The 19,464-nt window shown below is 42.3% G+C and overlaps 1 protein-coding gene across 2 annotated transcripts in view; it reads right to left on the minus strand.

Moving 5' to 3' along the window:
* LOC124612270 (segmentation protein cap'n'collar) overlaps positions 1–19,464 on the minus strand; it is a 383,857-nt gene that overhangs the window by 209,088 nt on the left and 155,305 nt on the right. For both annotated transcript variants that reach the window (XM_047140366.1, XM_047140365.1), the window contains exon 2: positions 2,567–2,725. In XM_047140366.1, the coding sequence (XP_046996322.1) occupies positions 2,567–2,725 (159 nt within the window). The remainder of the gene's footprint in view (positions 1–2,566; positions 2,726–19,464) is intronic.

The following is a 19,464-nucleotide window of genomic DNA, read 5'->3' on the forward strand; positions in this document are numbered from 1 at the left end:
AGCATCTACTTTTACTTCCAAGTTCTATTTTATCGCATTGAGCGAGGGAAAATGACTGTCTCAGCGTCTCCTTACGTCCCCTAACCTACCTTATATTAAGTCTCGTGATCCATATCTGAGATATACGATTAAGTAAGCATAATTGTCGCAGTATTCCACAAGATAGCGGTTCTGTAAATTTACCCAACAGGGTTTTGGGAGAACAAAGTTGCTTTTTTCCAATGATTCCCATTTAGGTGCCCCGAGAATCTGTGTTTTACTTTCGACCTGTTACGATCCTAGCAGCGCGTCGCTAAATCTTTTCTACGTGTGCCGTCGCACCTTCTTGATGACGGCGCCAAATGCTGTAGCACTACTCTAAAGCAATGCATTTTCCAGCTACTTAAATTTTTGATCATTTGTCCGATAAGAGAAAATGTCATACAGATAGCAAACGCTGATTGAGGAAGTAAACTGAAAGCGTTTTTTGTGGATTGCTGCTATTTCAAAAACTCATTTTTATTACCAACTAGTAGCATGTGTAGTGAAAAAAACCACGTTTACTGTAATTGTTAACTTTCAATGTATAGTGTTCAACTATTTACTTTTATAGTGACATTTATGTATAGAATGGTATTTGGTAATGTGGGAATGGTAATAATATGAGTACAGCCACTTCCAGCAAATACATGCCGAATACGTAGCCTAGGTTTAGATCGCTACCGTACAGAACGTACACGGCGAGCCATACTGCAAGCGAGCACAATGTGCTGCACGTGTGCGGGCCGAGGCTTAACTTGTCTCGGCTTTCTTGGATGCTTCTCGGAAGAACATTTCACGTAGCACCGCGGAGCGTTATTTTTCGGCCGGCACATTCTTCACCCCAGCAGTGGCATCAGTGCTGTTTACCCTTCGCTATTTCTTCACGGTACAAATACAAAGGGAGTTCAGAGGTACAGTGGCTGTCTACACAAGAAGAGTCAGTCTAGCTATCTAGCGTCACAAACCTTTAAAAATGAATTGGAATGACAGGAGACAACGATAAGAATTCTCAATATCTATCATGCAGTCACATAAGTGGGGTGGGTACTGTAAATTTGCTACGAAGTGATGTCACATTACCATGCAGAAAGAATTTAAAGATTTAGTTGACACTGAAAGAGTAAAAAATTACAACTATCGACAGACTGCATTCATTGCTCCGTACATTAAGAAGCACTTTGTGTTAAACTTGCAGGCATGGAGCAAGATGAAATTGGTGGTAAGAATACAGTACTAAATTTTCTTACGTTGTGCGCATTGTTACACTGTCGGCTGCAACAGTTTTCGATGGATTGACTGAAGAGACTATGGAAACCTTATAAACTCGTACATTTATTACTGAAAAGTACGTTGGTTACGTCAACGGGCATACGTGGACCGATTTTTGTATTTGAAGCCCGCTATTGTTGAATTTGTGAAGGAAAAAGGAGAGCACGAAAGGAAATCAGAACATCCGGGAGGGATTGCACATCTTTCACTTTAACTGGACTTCACTCCACACTGCCCACAGTAAGACGCTGCAAAGTGAGAAACAACTTATTTCTGATTTGCTGGGGATGCATTGAAAAAGAAAATCGTACTGTGGAAGGGACAAATTCTGACAAAAAACATCGTCCATTTCCCTAGCTCACAAGCCTAAAACAACAAAACGCGAGTTTTGAAGAATTCTTTGTGCCCTTGAAAAAATTACAAACACAGTTTTCTAAACCTTTTTAGGACACTGCCAGTTTTACATCCGTTTTCGAGCTGTTTTCGAGATTGTTTACTATTTCAGCTGAAAGTGCTCGTGTGCATGACCAGATGGAACTGACTGATCTCCAGGGCAATTCCCGTTTAAAACACAAATTCTTTTACGTTAAAACTGGCCATGAGGTCTACGTTGTTTTTCTTGGGAAGAGTTTCCACATCTCCATAATGAGGTTGCAAACGTGATAAAATTTTTCGATCCACATGTGTGTGTGAACCTCCACTAGGACCTCGCCGTGAGCGGAGATGCAGGATTCCTGCATCTGCTCTCCTACGTTCATTCCTTGACTATCAATCTATTTATTAATTTAGCATTTGTGTGAAACGCTTGTATCGATTATGAAACTAAACAAATCACGATTACGTAGCAACCTGAGTGTGAAAATACGCGTAATAGCCTGCATCTGTCCGTACGCCGACAATTTGTACCGGATAAAAATTATGTCTTCCGCGCACCAAAAATAATTAAAAAATACTGAAAATTTGTGTTGAGAAATAAGAAATATTGAACCAAGTTGTATGAAGTGCGAGTGCATTGCCATCACAATGCAGTGTCTTCACCCCCCCCACACCCCCTTCCCCTCCTCACACTCAGTGTGGTGTGGTGATGGTGGAAGTGTGCCGCCAGATCAGTGCAAGGGCAGTGTTCGCGTGCCGAATTTTCGGCTGTCCCTGATGTACGTAATGAGGAACTAACAAATTTTGACCTAAATTTTTAAATGCTCTCTTGTGTTGTGCCTCGTGCACAACAGAAGAGAGCAGAGCACAGAGAGAGAGACGAGATGTGGGTGGTACTGACCTTAGAGCGCGGTTTGGGGTCGCTAGCGGCGATGGCCTTCAGGGTGGCGACGTCATCGTCTGCAGGGCTCTTGCCGGGCTTGTCTGCGGGCTGCAGCTCCTCCAGGGAGAACCCCAGGTCCACGTCCTGCTTCCACAGCACCTCTATCAGGTCCATGTCCTGTAACACCATCAATAGTCTCCGTAAGGCACTGCCAGCTGATGACACATAAGCGCTGCAATAAAAGATCACAAAGACACAGCTCCGTTCTGAACGTCTCGGTCCACATTACCGTTCGTTCAGTGTGCACTGAATCTTCAAAGCTACCATTTCAAATACAAAAACTGGCGCTTAGTGTACCTCTGGCTGAAGGGACATTTCTAGTAAACTGATGTCTTCATATAAATTTAAACAACAAAATATTTGGCTACATTAGGGTCTACTGTCGAGGAGGTAACGACAGACTATCGAAAAGAAAGTATCAACAAATTCCCAGCATCATCCGAAACACCACGTCACCAATGTAGTTTATTTCTAAATTGACACAAATCAGAGTTTACTCATATATGTTTGAACAACTCAAAGTATTAAATGTATTTAAGTTACAAGCAACCGGAGATTTCCTCAACTATGAAAACCCATGGAACTTTCAGTGTAACGCTCGGTTGCTTGCTTTACACAAACATGTTCATATTACCACACAGTCATCCGTGGAATCTGATTTTAACTCCCTACAATTCTATGGTTTGTAGAATGCTGTATTAGCAGTAATCTTCACTACATTTACAATGAAACAAACGTAAGATTCATTCTCAAATGCAAAAAATTGCTCTTAAGCAGGATGATAAAATATCCTTTAATTGTCGAAAGAGGTGTACTGAAGCCAACGTCGGCTTCTGGGCAGAATATTCCATAACTCCAACTATCATAAACACGATTAAATGACAGTAAAACACAGCAACTAACAATTAAATGGCAATAAAACACAGCAACTAACAAACTGTTCATTCAATTGTCAATTGCAAATAGATGTATCAATGAGTGTAGAGTGTTTGTTTATACAATGTTTTTCTAACAGAATAATCTATATCATGGATAATTTAGCTAGCTTCCTTCAAGAACACCATATTTCTATAGGAAGCTTGTAAATTCCTAATGCATACTTTGATGGATTTTAGCGAGTAGTAGTTACCGATCCTGAACCGATAGGTTTTGTACTGCACACATTATTTTTGATCTGTTGTACTTCACTTCTTGACGAAAACATTTGCTTTGGTGATATAAACAGCAATCAGCTAATGACAACAATACAAAGAGACTGGTTTCATTTATATTATGACTATAAAAACTTGGTGTATGAGTGTATACTAGTACGTATAATGTTACATTATGATGGCACAATGTCCCGCGTACGTAACTTGAGTATGCAGGATATCCCAAAGTCTCGGCGTCAACTACACAGACGATGGGAGATCCTTAAAAAAATGGTTCAAATGGCTCTGAGCACTATGGGACTTAACATCTGAGGTCATCAGTCCCCTAGAACTTAGAACTACTTAAACCTAACTAACCTAAGGACATCACACATATCCATGCCCGAGGCAGGATTCGAACCTGCGACCGTAGCAACAGCGCGGTTCCGAACTGAAGCGCCTGTCACAGCGGCCGGCTGGGAGATACTAAACTGAGTATTTTGAGATAAGCAATCGTCGGAGAAAAATATTTCGGGCTGGTAACGTATTAAATAAGCCATGGACCTGAGGGACGTTTTTGTAAACAGCTTATATCTGTGCGCAGATGTTGGTAGCGCTACTACGACGAACGACAGGTAATCATCTGGGGCGTTTGCGCAGGAGGATTTTTTTTAAATATATGGTTACGTGAGTTCATTGTACGAAACATTGATAGAAACTGTAGAGACAGTAGTTGGTATAATTCTAACTATCAATCGACCTCTGCAGCAGACGACAGGGATATTTGAGACGAATGTCAAAATTTTATTCGCTGTTTTAATCCATGCACTGAGACTGGAGGTCACCGCTTATGTCATTACAAACCAAATCACTCATAGTCTTACATCTCTGTTAGCAACCAGTTTAGAATCCTCTATAATTTGTCACAAAGCGTAAGGCGGTTTGCAAAGTATAGACGTAGATATGAATAATTTTGGCCGGAACCGTCTAGGACATCCCGTATGATGAATGAGATAATACTGCCCAGCATTGAAGGATACACGAAATGTACGCAAGAGTGCACGCAGGATCAGAGCTACAGGGAACTAGGACCTTGCATTAGTTTTTTTGAGAGTGGGGGGTTTGGAGGAAACGAACTAAGCACAAGTTACTACAAAATAAAGTTCAAAACTATTGAAAACCTGTGTTTATTAATTGCCAAATATACGGATGCTACCACTTTATAATATATACCTATGACATACATTGTACTTAAACTGAGAGATTCTGCACGAGGTTCGAAAATGTTATTTTGCTGTCAGGAAGGTAATATTAAGATAAATGTGATACGTTTCCTATTCACGTTTTTAGTAGTTTTTCACGTTAGCTGGTAACACGAGAAAAACCGACTCGAACTGAAGGTAAAGGGCTAAAGGAAGCCTTTAGAATTCAGAACTGCAAGGAGGACAGACGCAAATGGCGAAACCGTTTTGAGAACCCACAAGAAATGGTTCTGGACACACATGCTACTGCTCAGTATCCATAGCACGTTGCGGTTTTCTTCAAAGTGATGCTGAATTGGTACGCCTGTTTAAGGTGGGCAGGTAAGCGAAGATCCTATTTTTACTTTTTTATTTTATTTCTTTTCCCCTGGACTGAAACTGCCTCTTCCCCCTTTGTCCGTAGCTGTGGACGCTCTCGATCGTAGTTCTGACGCGTAACTTCTTACACCCTGTCTTTGCTTCACTTACTGACCACTCGTTATTGCACGACAATAGCTATTAGCACCTGCTATAGGTATAGGTCAGTTATGCATTTGTTCCGCGTTTTCTGGACAGCAGTTCGCATTGAATACGACAAGAATTCCATCTCCATTGTAAGTCCTCAAAGCATGTAATAGGGACGGAACCTGGAATTACTTTGCAGATATACGGAAACTGTAGTCAATTACTATTTCTGAAACCGTTTCAACGATGTAGCAAGTGCCTCCTACAAAAGTGGTATTTCAAATTACTATTGAACCATAACAGCGTCTTGTGAAAGAGAAGACATGTTTTGCTAAAATACGGAAGTAGTGAGTGAGTGAGAGTGTGTGTGTGTGTGTGTGTGTGTGTGTGTGTGTAAAACTTAAGACGGGTAACCAGGCGGTAAGTGTCTAGACAGAACTAGGGGTAACGTTTGCGACTTAAGCTGTTTTAACGCAGTGCTAGAGGAATGAGAAACAGCGGTCGCCACGTCGGGCGATAGCGCAACAGACGAACCTACGGCGCTATATGCTTGTGTTGTGGTGGCGCGGCGCGGAGATTGCTGGCGTGGGCTTCACGTGTGGCCAGCGAGCAGAGGCGTGAACGAGGTCGCCTCCACCAGGCCGCCATCTTGCCGACAGCGGTCTTCAGCACCATGGAGGGGAGGGGAGCCAGAAAAAATTGTCCCTTAGTTCTCCCGGAAACACGGGATCCTACTTGCACCGTGACCAGCTATACGAAAACTTTGCACCTGGCGCCACGCAGTTTTAAACTCAATAGTTCATTCGTAAAATACGTCTCGACGCACTCATTGTCATTCGACTTCATATCGGATAAAGATCAGGTGTCAAAGAATCGTATGTAACCGTTTGTGTTTTTTTATGGGGTAGAATTCGTTCCACTGACAAAACTTCGGCCTTTGTCCAGGAATATTTTGGTATCAGGGACCCATGGTCTTCGGATGCCCAACAGAGTACTAACGTAATAATAGTTTACTCGTTTTTGTAACTATAATTACCTTCGTTTCCGAAATACCTTTACAACAGTGAAAAAGCCTATAACGTGCAATGAAAATCACAATGTACTACACAAAACACGAAGTAAAACACTAACTGTCAGGTAGGTGCAGATGTACTGTGACGTGGTTCCCGTCGTCGCGGGAACACTTCAGCATCGCGTCTTTGTACTGTTCTTCCATTGCATTCATTGAACCTATACACGAGGTGCATATCGGCCGAGTCTTCGATAGCCACACCATTCACACTGTTGTGCATCAGTGTTAGCATAAAACCAATGCTGCCGGAGAAACAAAACGAGAGACACAGCCGCGTAATACTGAATGCAGGCTTGAGGGATAAGAGTAAAGTGGACATTTCTGCTGTTATGCAAATATTTTCAGTGCAATACAAACGCAAAGGTAAATGGGGACAAGTAATCAACAACAACGCAGTTACTCTGTAATGAGCCATCGGAGACCACCAATAGTTTGTACGGAAATATTCAGAAAATATCCTGAACGAACTCCGAAATTTTTTCGGTGAAGTTCCCATTCACCGTGTTAGGGAAGTCAGAATGATAGAAAATTGTGGCGAAACGCAGGAAAACCTCGAGGTTATCCAGACTTGGTGCAGGGATTGGCAGTTGAAACTCAACATAAACAAATGTAATGTAATGTGCATAATCAGTAGGAAAGAACTGTCATTATTCGATTATAGAACTCTCGAACACACACTCAAAACACATCCGACAAACATATTGCAGCAAGCGTACGGAGTGATTTACGAGGGAACGATCGCGGAAAAACATTCGTATAAACACATATGCCAAGTAGATTTATTAGAAGAATCCTCAAGAATTGTAGCATACTCACAAAGGGTTGTTATTGTTGTGGTCGTCAGTCCGAAGACTAGTGTGATGCAGTTCTCCATGTTAGTCTATCCTGTGCAAGTGTCTTCGTCTCTGCATAATACCGCAACTTACGTCTATTTGAACCTGCTTACCGTATTCAAACCTTGATCTCCCTCTACAATTTTTAAACACTCCCTCCAATATTTCCTTCCATTATCAAACTGATGATTCGTTGATGCCTCAGGTTGTATCCTATGACCTGATCCCCTCTTTTAGTCAAGTTATGTCATAAATGCCTTTTTTCCCCAATTCGATTCAGTACGCATGTCCGAGAGAACATTGCATCGCTCTTCTTAACAACGCAGGCACAATAGTATGGTATTTATCCTCCGGTACCAAGCAGCGACTTTAAATATGTGTACGATTACATGTTGTGACGCAGGAACTATGACATATGGAAGTTTGGGTGTGGCCGTGAGTCGTGTACGGACAGCCATAGCGGTTAAGGCGATTTCTCGTGTAAAGCGAGAAATCGTGTTTAGAGTCCCGAGTCGACACAAATTTTTAATGTCGTCGTTCCCTTGTCAACGGATGGTTGTTCGTATCAGCAGCTGTGAATACATTTCATGCAACATAATTTTGGGATATCTAGACACTTGGGAGACCTCGACACTTCTAACACAACGCTGATGTACAAGGTAGCGCATTCTAGCGAAGCAGACTAGAAGTACATTCCTGAACAGTGGGAAACCTGTTTAATGTGTGTGTATTGTATTGATTTACATCGCGAGTTTAAACAACGATAAGAAACCGCAGAAAATAATGCGGTGAGTCCAGATTAGCAGTGAAAATAGCAACGTACTTTGTAGACATGTGTGATAATGAATGATTTCTAACTGTCATGTTGAAAGCATCCTGTTAGCTTTGTTGTCGTGGGAGGGAAAAGTTCTGTGACTCATTGGGTGACTACAGTGCCTTCTCTTCTTCAGTCGTACAGTTCGAGTAGATTTCGATACTCTCGCGTGGGATGATTCCGACAAGCCGACTTCTCCCAAAATTTCGGATTTCCTGCTTTGAAGTAACGTGTAAAATTATTTATTTATTTACCTTCTATAACGCCTCGCAAGTATAAAAACAAAGAAAAACTTTTGTCAATGGAGGTCGGAGGGTATGGCCGCCGCTATTCAAGAAGTGAGAGACAGCAAAATGTCCCTTGCAAGTGCCACCAAACGATTCTCGATACCGAGAAACACGTTGCGTTCAAGAGTTCTGAATGGCAACGTGTGTAATCGACAGAATGGAAAAGGAGTCACTCTAACCGCTGCTGTAGAGGATGAACACTTACCGCATTTGTTACTGCTGGATGCCAAAGGATTTGGGTTAACAGTGATTGATGTGAGAGAACTCGCTTTCAAACATGCAGAAAGGAATAGCATTAGTCGTATATCAAACTGTTCGAAACAAACGACAAGATATGATTGGGTTTATTCTTTCCTAGAAAGAAATCCAAATTTATGTGTGAGAAATCTAGGTGACTAGCTTGTGCTCGCTCAAGGGAACTCAATAAAGAAGAAATGCGGATTTTTTTTTTACAAAACTCAGAGCAATGCACAATACGCTTGGATTATAGGAAGATCTGGAAAGAATTTTCAGTGCGGACGGCACTGCACTTCAGCTCATTTTCAAGGCGGGAAGGTCATTTCTCCGAGAGGGAAGAAGTACTTTTTTCATGCTATTACAGGAGAAAGTGGTTCTACTGTGACTGTAATGGTTTGCAGCAGTCGGCGGGGACTTTAATTCCACCTTTTGTAATCATGAAGGACGTTTTAGACAAAAACCCTCATATTCAATAGGGTTGCCAAATGGATAATCTATTCACATGTCCGAATCTAGATAAGTGGTCAGTAAGGTATTTTCTTCCTTCCTGGATTATCTGAACAAGTACAAACTTCAAGGGAACATTTTGTATGGTCACGTTTCCAATTGCAAAGACCCCAACGTGCTGGATCAAGCATCACGGTTAGGGATTGAGGTGCTGTCTCTTCCTCCGCACAACACCCGAAAATATCAGCCTCTTGATGTATCATCTTTCAAAAACCTGAAACACTTCTATAACGAGGCGTGCCGAAGCTTCGTCCTCCATCACCCAGGAAAGGGCATCACAAAGGGAGATTCAAACAACAGGCAATCTAACGAGTGAAAATGTGAGATCTATCCATATAAACCAGATGTATTGACTGAAGATGTCTTTGAATATGATTTGGTCACTACGCCACACGATATCCCACAAGTTAGAGTAGGCGATGACATCGCTGTGGATAATGACTCGGTCCGGCCACCACCTACTCAGTCCTCATTTGAGGAAATATCACCAGCGCAAGTTGTACAAAGTAAGGTTTCTGGAAGGAAGGTGTCTAGAAAACAAGAATCTGTCGTTCTCACATCAGAAAATTACCGAAGACAACTTCGGGAGAAAGCGGCCACACAGCAACCAAAGCGACGTTCAGGGAAGGATGTAGTATGCTCGGTTGCGAATATCAAGGATAAAGATAACTACGGTGGTGAATGTGGTGGTTTTCACTATGATGTGACTGCTAGTCAATTATGGATAAAGTGTGCCGGCCAGTGCAACAGATGGTTCCACGAGATGGGTTTTGAAAAAGGCGACGAACTCTGTTTTACATGCGAAAATTGTTCATAATCACTTTGTATGATTTTTACAGATATTTTAATTTAACTAGGTGACTACAGTTTCTCATCTCTTTGGCAAAAGTTCGTTTTCTTAAGTATTATTGTTATTTATTTTTGTTTCCCCTTTTTGTCTGTCACCTACAATCATGTCTCAAGCAATATCTCCCGAACTTTAATGAAGTGGACATTTTGCGTTATACTCTACAAATTAAAGAATTACACGACCTGTGCTAATTAAATTTTTCGTTCTATCAAAATGAATAACTTGAAGTCTAACAAATATCTGAAGAAGTGTGTTGTACAATTTTTTGAGCAGTTGTCCTTCAATTTCAATTTCCCTCGTAGGGTGTCGAGTTATCCCAAAATACTTTACTTTTTAACGGCTGTAATCGCAGCAGTGCTTGTTCATTCGGACACGCACGGAAGTCCGACCATTGCAACAACAGAGGAACTCCAATGTCGTACGCATATAAGTAGTGCTCACTTGATAACTGTTGACTCACGTGACATCTTAGATGACAGGGATTGCAAGGAAGACACCTTAGCGCCCAAGATGGTTCTAGAGAACTCTGGAGGAGGAACCGCTACAACGCCAGTAGTGCATGGGTGCCTCCGTTCCCGGAGCCGGAGGAATTGTCGCGCGCCGGCCGTGGACAAAAAGCGGCCTTAATACTAGCTGGCACCGCCGGCGGCGCCGCAGAGCCGAGGCTCCGTCTGGCCACTGGTCACTTGTGAAAGGCGCCCAGCGGCGTACGCCCACGCCGGAGACTTTTTACAGCCGCTGCTGGCTGCCGGCCTGCACATTCTAGGCCCACACACTAGAAAGGGGTGCCGAGAGCGCGCTCATACTTTCTCCTATGCTAGGGGCGACGGCTCTCTACTGCAAATACTGACACAGACGAGTACACGCGAAACTTCGACAACAGGGGCATATGAGGTGGTTTCCACGATTACAGGAAAGGTAACCACAATAAAAAATTTTATAGAACCTTCAGAAGTGTAAGATAAATTACATGGCATAAATAAAAAACGAAAAATCCAACAGTTTATCGTTTCTCTATTGAATCAAAAAACTGCTGCTGAATAGTACTCGCAGTTTAGCAGGAATGCTTCCGGAATACCCACCTTCACCTGCGAAACAACCACTACGACACTATCTAACTTTCTGTATACATGCAGACTGAAGCGATGAATGAAACTTTGTACCAAGGCCGGGATTCGAAGCCAGGTCTCGTGCTCACTAGGGAGAGGCGCTAAACACTGGCACTGTGGCCTTGCGCAACTGCACGGACTACCGTAACACGTCTTCCTTCTCAATTCTAATTCTCGTTCACGCCTCAGCCCACTTGGTATTCCCCTTAAACTGGAACAGCATTGCAGAGGCTCTCCCATTGCACTGGAATAGCGCCTCAGTATCGAACAAAAAGAGGGATCCTGTCTGAGACACAGTCATAGTTGCTTTAATCAGATGAAACTATCATCATTAACCTCGCATCAGGAAATTTACAATTTATATAATAATCATGGACACTTTAACAGACTGTAACCACCACACGTGTAATTGTCTATTCCCACGGGATGGAGTGAGGTAATGCGGTGTACTGCAAGTTCGACCCACATTTGGCTGGACGACAGTTCAAATCCTTGACCGGTCATTCTGATTTAGGTTTTACGATCTTTCCGTAAATACTTAATGTTAATGCTGGGATATTTAATCGGTCGATTACGTTCCTCGTCCTGGCTTAATCCAAGTATGTGCTCCCTAATGTCCACGTAGTTGGCTAGACACTAAAACCTAATCTTCCTTCCTCTTTTTTCCTCGTGGAGACCTTCTATGCCATCCGATGGAATGTCTGCCAGGCGGTAGTGTCATATACAGGCTGATCAGAAGCAGCCTGAAGAGCTTTTACCGGTGCTGCGGGGTAGGTTGTGCTGAGAAACTATAGTCAGAAAAAATTCGATACGTTCCGGAGTTAATTAGCTTTGATGTTAACCAATCTGGCTGTAGCGCGTATGTCCAAGAAGCCCGGCAGATAAATTAATGCCAGTTGTTCTCATAGCACAGATGACAGCGCGCAGGACTGCTCAGCCTTGCGCTCGGGTTCTATCTTTTCTACCGTCCAATGCCCAATATTCGTATCGCCCCCTTGTTTGGTTTTAGGAAACCAAAAGAAGAATACATTTGGCGACACAGTCTCTGGCGGGACGCTTTTTAAAATACTGTCTAACCTCTGCCTTATAGGATACATCGAATAACCGGAAATTTACGTAGTAATTTCATTTCCGAACACACTAATGAAGGCTTATTGTACCATGCTTCACCCTTTTCTCCCTCAATATTTATTAAAAATTATATTTGTTGGCAGTTACGAAGATGTGTTAGTATGATCTTTTATCAAGTTACTTCTGTTCTGTTTATATTTACGTAAAATTTTAATCGTCAGATGTCGACAGTGCAGGAAAAAATCTATTGCTACTTATCGTAAAGAAGACACGTTAAGTTGCACACTGACAGAGTTAAAAGACTCTTACATAAATAAAGCTTTCGGCCACAGCCTTGATCATACACACAAGTAAGCACACCTCATGCACACATGACCGCCAACTGCTTGTTTGCTTGTGTGTATGAACGGTGTGTGTGTGTGTGTGTGTGTGTGTGTGTGTGTGTGTGTGTGTGTGTGTCTTACTGATCACGGCTGTGGCCGAAAGCTTCATGTAAATGTCTTTTTCTTGCGTCTATCTGCAACTTAAAGTGTCTTCTTTACGGTAAGTAGCAATCTGTCTTTTCCTACATTGCTTTTATTCCTTCCTGCAGCTTCCATTGCTTAATCATCAGGTGTATTATTTTCGACATAAGTTGCTGAATATATGGTATGTTTGGCGCAATTTTATCGTCTTTCAGAATGGTATGTGCACCTATCGCAAGGGGACAAAGCCGTCCATTAACATCTGTAGACCGCAAAGACGCAGGTGGGAAAACATGAAGGTGTTTGTGTGCACCTACAGGTATACTACACTACACGCAGATGTTGGCTCAACTGCATTCTTTCCTTCCACGCTATCACTTCCAGTGTTGTACTGCGACTCAACCGTGAAAAGAAGATGTGCGGTTGTCTACTGAGTAAGTTACAAACAGGCATGTTCGCTGAAAATGCTTCACCCTGTGATTGATGGTTACCTTGGAACATATCATCTACAAGAAACCTTTAACACATAGTATTGATACCTCACTTCGGACGGCTGCAGTTGGAATGAAGTTCTGGTCACTTTCATATGGATGTGTTGCAGAAAATGCTTTATTTACCAATTGGATGTTCCCGACACAGATTTCTAGAAGCCGGATGTGTGCTGCAGTCTAAGGGTGGCATTAGCACTATGCACAGCCACTTACCCACATTTCCCAGAATTAGACCTGCCAGTGGCTTTCTTATCCGACGCAGTTCGTCTGATAAATGGTGCCGCGAAGCTATTCCTCTGAAATAACTTCCGTGTTTATTGTATCAGGTTTTCCCTAGTTACTATAGGGGTAGAGATATTTCCCTAAATAACGCAGATCATTGCAAGCTGTTTCAAAACTGCTATGTAAGTACAAACAAAGTATACCGAACGATGAATAATTTATTTCATAATTTATTTCATAATTAATAATCATCATAGGTGACCACCGCAGTGGTTTATAAGCCAATTAGTGAACTCCCATGTGTAAAACCTCTTCAAACTTCTGATTACTTTACAAATAAGTTAGTGTGTTTATTGTCTGGGTAATTTGTCCACCGTTTTAAGGAAAGAGTACTTTTTTTCACGCATCTCAATGTTTACGAAGTCGCATCTACTGAACGAGGGCCCACGGGAAATAGGGGCCCCGCAACAAACTTGTGACATCACACTAGTTTCCTCTGCCGACATGCATCGCGAATGATCGGCTACGTGCGTGGGCAGACGGGAAATCAGTATGTCAGTGAAGAGGCACCTGACAAAGTCCTTGACATTGTCGTATGTTATCGAAAGCGCGAGTCTAAGCACGCAGCTACAAATTGTTAAAGTGACCTCAAATAGCAGCTTGTTTCCCGCTGGAGACGATCGCTACAATTCGTAAGGTCTGCAATGTCATGTAAAGTGATGTATGCCACAGGACCCATATATCTCGTTGGCTCTGTCCCGAACTGTGAGTCGTATATTGGTATAATTTTGCAGGTACATTCAGTGTTATATGCGTATACCGTCTGTAACGTGTTGCTAATAGAGTTAATAATAAATTAGAACGCCACGCCTGACGATGAAGTTTTACTGCTTGAACGCCAGAAATGTAGTAACTGGTGAACTTCTTTCCTTTCATCATTGTGTGGGGGCGGGAGGGAGGGTATCACCCAGAAACAGTTTCATAAAGGTTTGAAAGTATGTATAAAGTTTGTTGGAAATCCCTAAATGCTCTCATTCTTAAATACTGAAGGAATGCAGTCTGGGGAAATTGCGCGACGTGAGTTACCATGCCTCAATACATTCACAAATTTTCTAACTGTGATACTTGTCTTACAGGTTAAACCATTGACAAAAGATTACATCCCTCAATGAGTCACCGGCCGTGGTGACCGAGCGGTTCTAGGCGCTTCAGTCCGGAACCGCGCGACTGCTACGGTCGCAGGTCCGAATCCTGCCTCGGGCATGGATGTGTGTGATATCCTTAGGTTAGTTAGGTTTAAGTAGTTCTAAGTTCTGGGGACTGATGACCTCAGATGTTAAGTCCCATGGTGCCTGGAGCCATTTGAACCTAAATGAGTCGATTATATATTTTTAAATTCGGTCAGCAATTGAGGCTTTCTCTGCAACAAAGACGCAAGTGAAATGCAATGAAATTAAGATACAGAATATCAAATGTTTTGGATAGCTTTTTTATTCAATTCAAACTCCCGGGCACGGACTAAATTTCCGTCAAATATAAACGAAATATTTTGGTTTCAGAATATACGACGTGACAGTGTAATATGTAAGAATTACTGACTGATTTGGATTTCAATTAAGCTATTGTTCCAGAAAACGCCTCGTTATACAAAATACAGAGAATCAAATTTTTTATGTCCCTGAAAGCCGCTAGATATGCAGCAGCATGCAACCTGAAACTGGAACTAGGTGATTGTGCAACCAAGTTAATCATTTAGTAGGTTTATACAGACATAGCTTCGTGATCAGTTTGCTATTGCATTTAGTAGGCTTATACAGACATAGCTTCGTGATCAGTTTGCTATTGCTTTCTTCAGTGAACTAGCAGTGTCACAATCTGGTGAGTTATAGTGTGGTGTGTCATTTCAGTGGCATTGCCACGTGGAATCTTTTACCACCGAAGAATTTCCAGAGGTGACAATCGCGTTGAGTGGCAGGAGAAAAAACGAGGCAGCAAGTGGAAGTGGACACTGTACTCTTTAGATTTCTTCAATCAGTCTCTAAACAACACTGACGTAATCTTTCACATAAGCTGTTGATGGCTGAACGACACATTCTAACATAGGAGACCTAAAAGAGATGAAGAATCATAGAATTAAATAAATATACGTCGGTAGTTTATGGGAATCTCTTGTTCGTCATGATGTCGACTGCACGTGTGGCGTCGAGAAAACAAACATGGCGCGAAATAATGTGTACATATGGCCGTGAAACAAGGGGGCTTGACATAAATTTCTTGTATGGAACAACACGAGCCGGCTGAAATTCAGATATGGGCAGCGTTGTAGTACGCGTTCAGATTCTGTCATCGGTAAACACTTCATGAGGGCTAAAATGTGTTGACGAAGGAAGCACACCGGGACGTTCTGCAACCTATGCCACCCCAGTGAATTCAGATGCTGCCCAACAATCAACATGTAACAATGCGTGAAATCTTGCTGCCGAGGTAAAAATTAGCGTTGGAAATCTCAAGAAAAATGAAAAAAAAAAGAAATAACTGTTTAGCTCCATTTTTCTCTCCTCCGAGATGGCGTGAAGTTGAGTGCGTTATGAGACTATAATGAGTTGGTGTTTTTAGGTTACGGTACCATGCATACAAGGCGCTAGTGAGTATTCAACAAGTGGGCTTGGGTGACCGGCTTGTATCTTGCGGGCAGTTAGGTTTACAATCAGGCCGCAACGAGGCTGGCGTTGATCGTGCCCGCATGGTACGGCGAAGGGGGTGGGGGAGGGGGGACGCGCGAGAGGAATGCAGGGGGTGGGGCGCCCCGCACGGAATTAACGAAGCCTGGCGCGCAGCCGCCTCCATTAGGGAGGGGGGAGGCGGCAAAAAGGCCGCGAGGAGGACGACAGGAGAGGGGAAGGAAGGAAAGAGAAGAGGCGCGCCGTGACGGGGGGTGGGCCCGCGGCTCACGACTCGTCGACAGCCGGGTCATTACGACCTTCCTTTTTTAGGCGGCATAGGGTCGGCAGGGAGCCGTCCCTGCATTCGCCAGCCCCAGCACCGGCACCGAATCGCCGCTGCCGTAGCCGCCCCATCTACTCATGTCGCTGTTGCCGTGGAAACAACAGAGCGCCCTTCCAGCAGTTCTCACTCTGCTTCTTATATCCCGAAACGAGACTACACTACGCGCTAGGTTCATCGTGTGCTTTGGAGAGCACCTAAGCATGGCACTAGACTGTCTTGGAGACTGTTTTTATTTTTAATTCTTTATACGCATAAAATACGATTACGATCAAATTAAACGACATGAATGGCTCTGCTGACGCTATGATTATTCCAATAAAATGTTTTTCATCACGACTGTCCGTTTTCGCCACCATTTCATTATGAACCGTCATGCACAAATATGATCACATTATATATATATATGTACTTGCAGTCAGTCATGAATAAAAAAACAGTCAGGCATGTCCACATGACTACAGACAGCGTTGCGAAACATGACGGGCTGGTAATCCTGCTTACACCAACTGACAAATTGAGTACACGATGCAAACACATTGCCCACATCTTCAACTTTTGTAGTTCTGTCGTCCTCAGTTGTGTGTAATATTGAAGTTTGATAATTTTTACTTTCGGATCCTCTAATTACAACAGAATGAAACACAATTTCCGTGCCGTACCCGTCTCGCCTATATTCTCTGCAGGCCATCTTCAATGGGATGCTTCGTGGACGTTGTTCTACACATTGTGTTTTTGTTCCATTTTTGGCACTGTTCTTCTTTTTATCAATTACATTTGAAATGTTGTTTTTCAGACTTCACAGCAAAACAAGTGTTCAGTTCCTAGTGCTGTGAAGTCTGAAAAATAACATTTCAAACGCCAATTAGAAGAAGAAGAACAGCGCCAAAAATGGAGCAAAAAACGCAACGTGTAGAACAACGTTCACGAAGCCTTCCGTTGAAGACGTCTTGCAGAGGATAAAGGAGAAGAGGGTACGGCACAAAAAAATGGTTCAAATGGCTCTGAGCACTATGGGACTCAACTGCTGAGGTCATTAGTCCCCTAGAACTTAGAACTAGTTAAACCTAACTTACCTAAGGACATCACAAACATCCATGCCAGAGGCAGGATTCGAACCTGCGACCGTAGCGGTCTTGCGGTTCCAGACTGCAGCGCCTTTAACCGCACGGCCACTTCGGCCGGTGGTACGGCACAGAAATTGTGTTTCACTCAGTTGTAATTAGAGGGCCCAAAAGTAAAAACTATCAACATACCGCAGACTTATGTCAGGTTGTTAGGTTTTCTTTTCAAACAACAGACAGCCTCAACGGAAGCGTGCCTTTTTAATCGATCTTTAATAACTGTGGTTGCAAACATAAGGAAAAAAGATGATTAACATTATTATCGGTTTCGTCCAGATATTGAACAACTTCGGAATCTACAATGGGAGAAGAGAAAAAGCCTACCTTAAAATCTTAAAGAAATTAAAGCTTTTGCCAGTTCCATTTGCAAGTTTCGTAAAGTAAAAATCAAAATACATGTCGTTCTTATCCATATATTAAAAGCAACACACACGGTGAATGAAGTATAAGCGCTGACGACATATGTTTCATATTCTACCAGTAGAGAGATAGAGAGAGAGAGAGAGAGAGAGAGAGAGAGAGAGAGAGAGAATTATACAGGAAAAGCAATTCTGCCTCCAGTTTCCCTCTTACGACTTTTACGACTTGCACCAGATGCGCGTCACATCAGGGAAGCAGCTGCCAAACCTTTAAATGCAAATAACATGAAAATATATAAAAGTTGGAGCGAAACAGATATTTAAAAATATTCTTTGATTCTATTCCCCATATTTATACTTTATTTTTCAGTCTTCAAACACTGTACAATTTTTATTAAATGTAACTCGTTAAGTTCTAACAATTAGTAGATTCTGAAACCGACAAATATATGGCCAAAACCAGTAATGAATGTAATTATGTTCTGCGAATGTCTCTAAAACAAACAAAAATGTCATATTAGGTTACGTTTCTCCACACATAGAATATCGATCTTTTTAAAAAAATTATATTCTCTTATTATAAAGCACCATCGACAGCTAATCATTAGTCATGGCAGGCTATATCGACTGGAAAATACAAGAAACTCAAATCGGCAATAATCTCATAGGAAAGGACATCTCAACATTTCTTTTAATGGTCCTCTACGTCTCGAAGAGCAAACAATAGGAAAATTCAGGGTTAGGCCCCACCATCTCGTAAAAAGAGCTCCAGCGATTAAATAAAGCTACTCAGGAGACAAGATAAAGAGTGTGAGCTACCGCAGGACACGTGGTGGAGGGTACATGATTTAACAGTGCTAACAGCCCCCTTTGTATTACATTCGCGGATGGGGTGACGGAGGGACTCATGCCTGTTTACACTGAATCTATAAAATTTTATGTTCATTACACATATATATGGGAGAAAAGTAATATATTCTGTCTTTAAGGATATGCTCTCGGAAGTTTAAAATTATATCCTCCCGGGACTTACACAACGCCCAACTTGTAAATATCACTGATCTTTTATCTGTCAATTTTCGTCCGCGCAACATCTAACGAAGAAACTGTGGTGCGACCGTCCTCGGTGAAACTGGATGACTTTTATAATGAGGGTATCATTGAGACGACATTACGAAGTAGCGCACTGTATTGTGTGTGTGTGTGTGTGTGTGTGTGTGTGTGTGTGTGTGTGTGTCATAACGTCAGCTAGACAGAAATCTGACACGACTTCATTGATACAGGCATGTAGAGACTGCCTTGAAAGCCACACGCGGAAATTACAAGAGCATAAGTCAGGGATATAATTCTGTTAATACTGCCAAATCCGTAACAATATTCAGTGAATTCACAGAATGAATTAGACTGTAAATCACGACGACTATGATAATATGGACGCATCTATATTGCTCCTGCATGTTTTGTAACGTCAGGATCGTAGTGTACTATATACAGTTACATCAAGTGTTGCTTTTGTTCAGATCAGTAAAGATTACTGGCAAAGGAATACGGGTGAGACCGCCAGAAACCGGCAATGA

Source organism: Schistocerca americana, chromosome 4 (assembly GCF_021461395.2).
Source record: "Schistocerca americana isolate TAMUIC-IGC-003095 chromosome 4, iqSchAmer2.1, whole genome shotgun sequence".
NCBI lineage: Eukaryota > Metazoa > Arthropoda > Insecta > Orthoptera > Acrididae > Schistocerca > Schistocerca americana.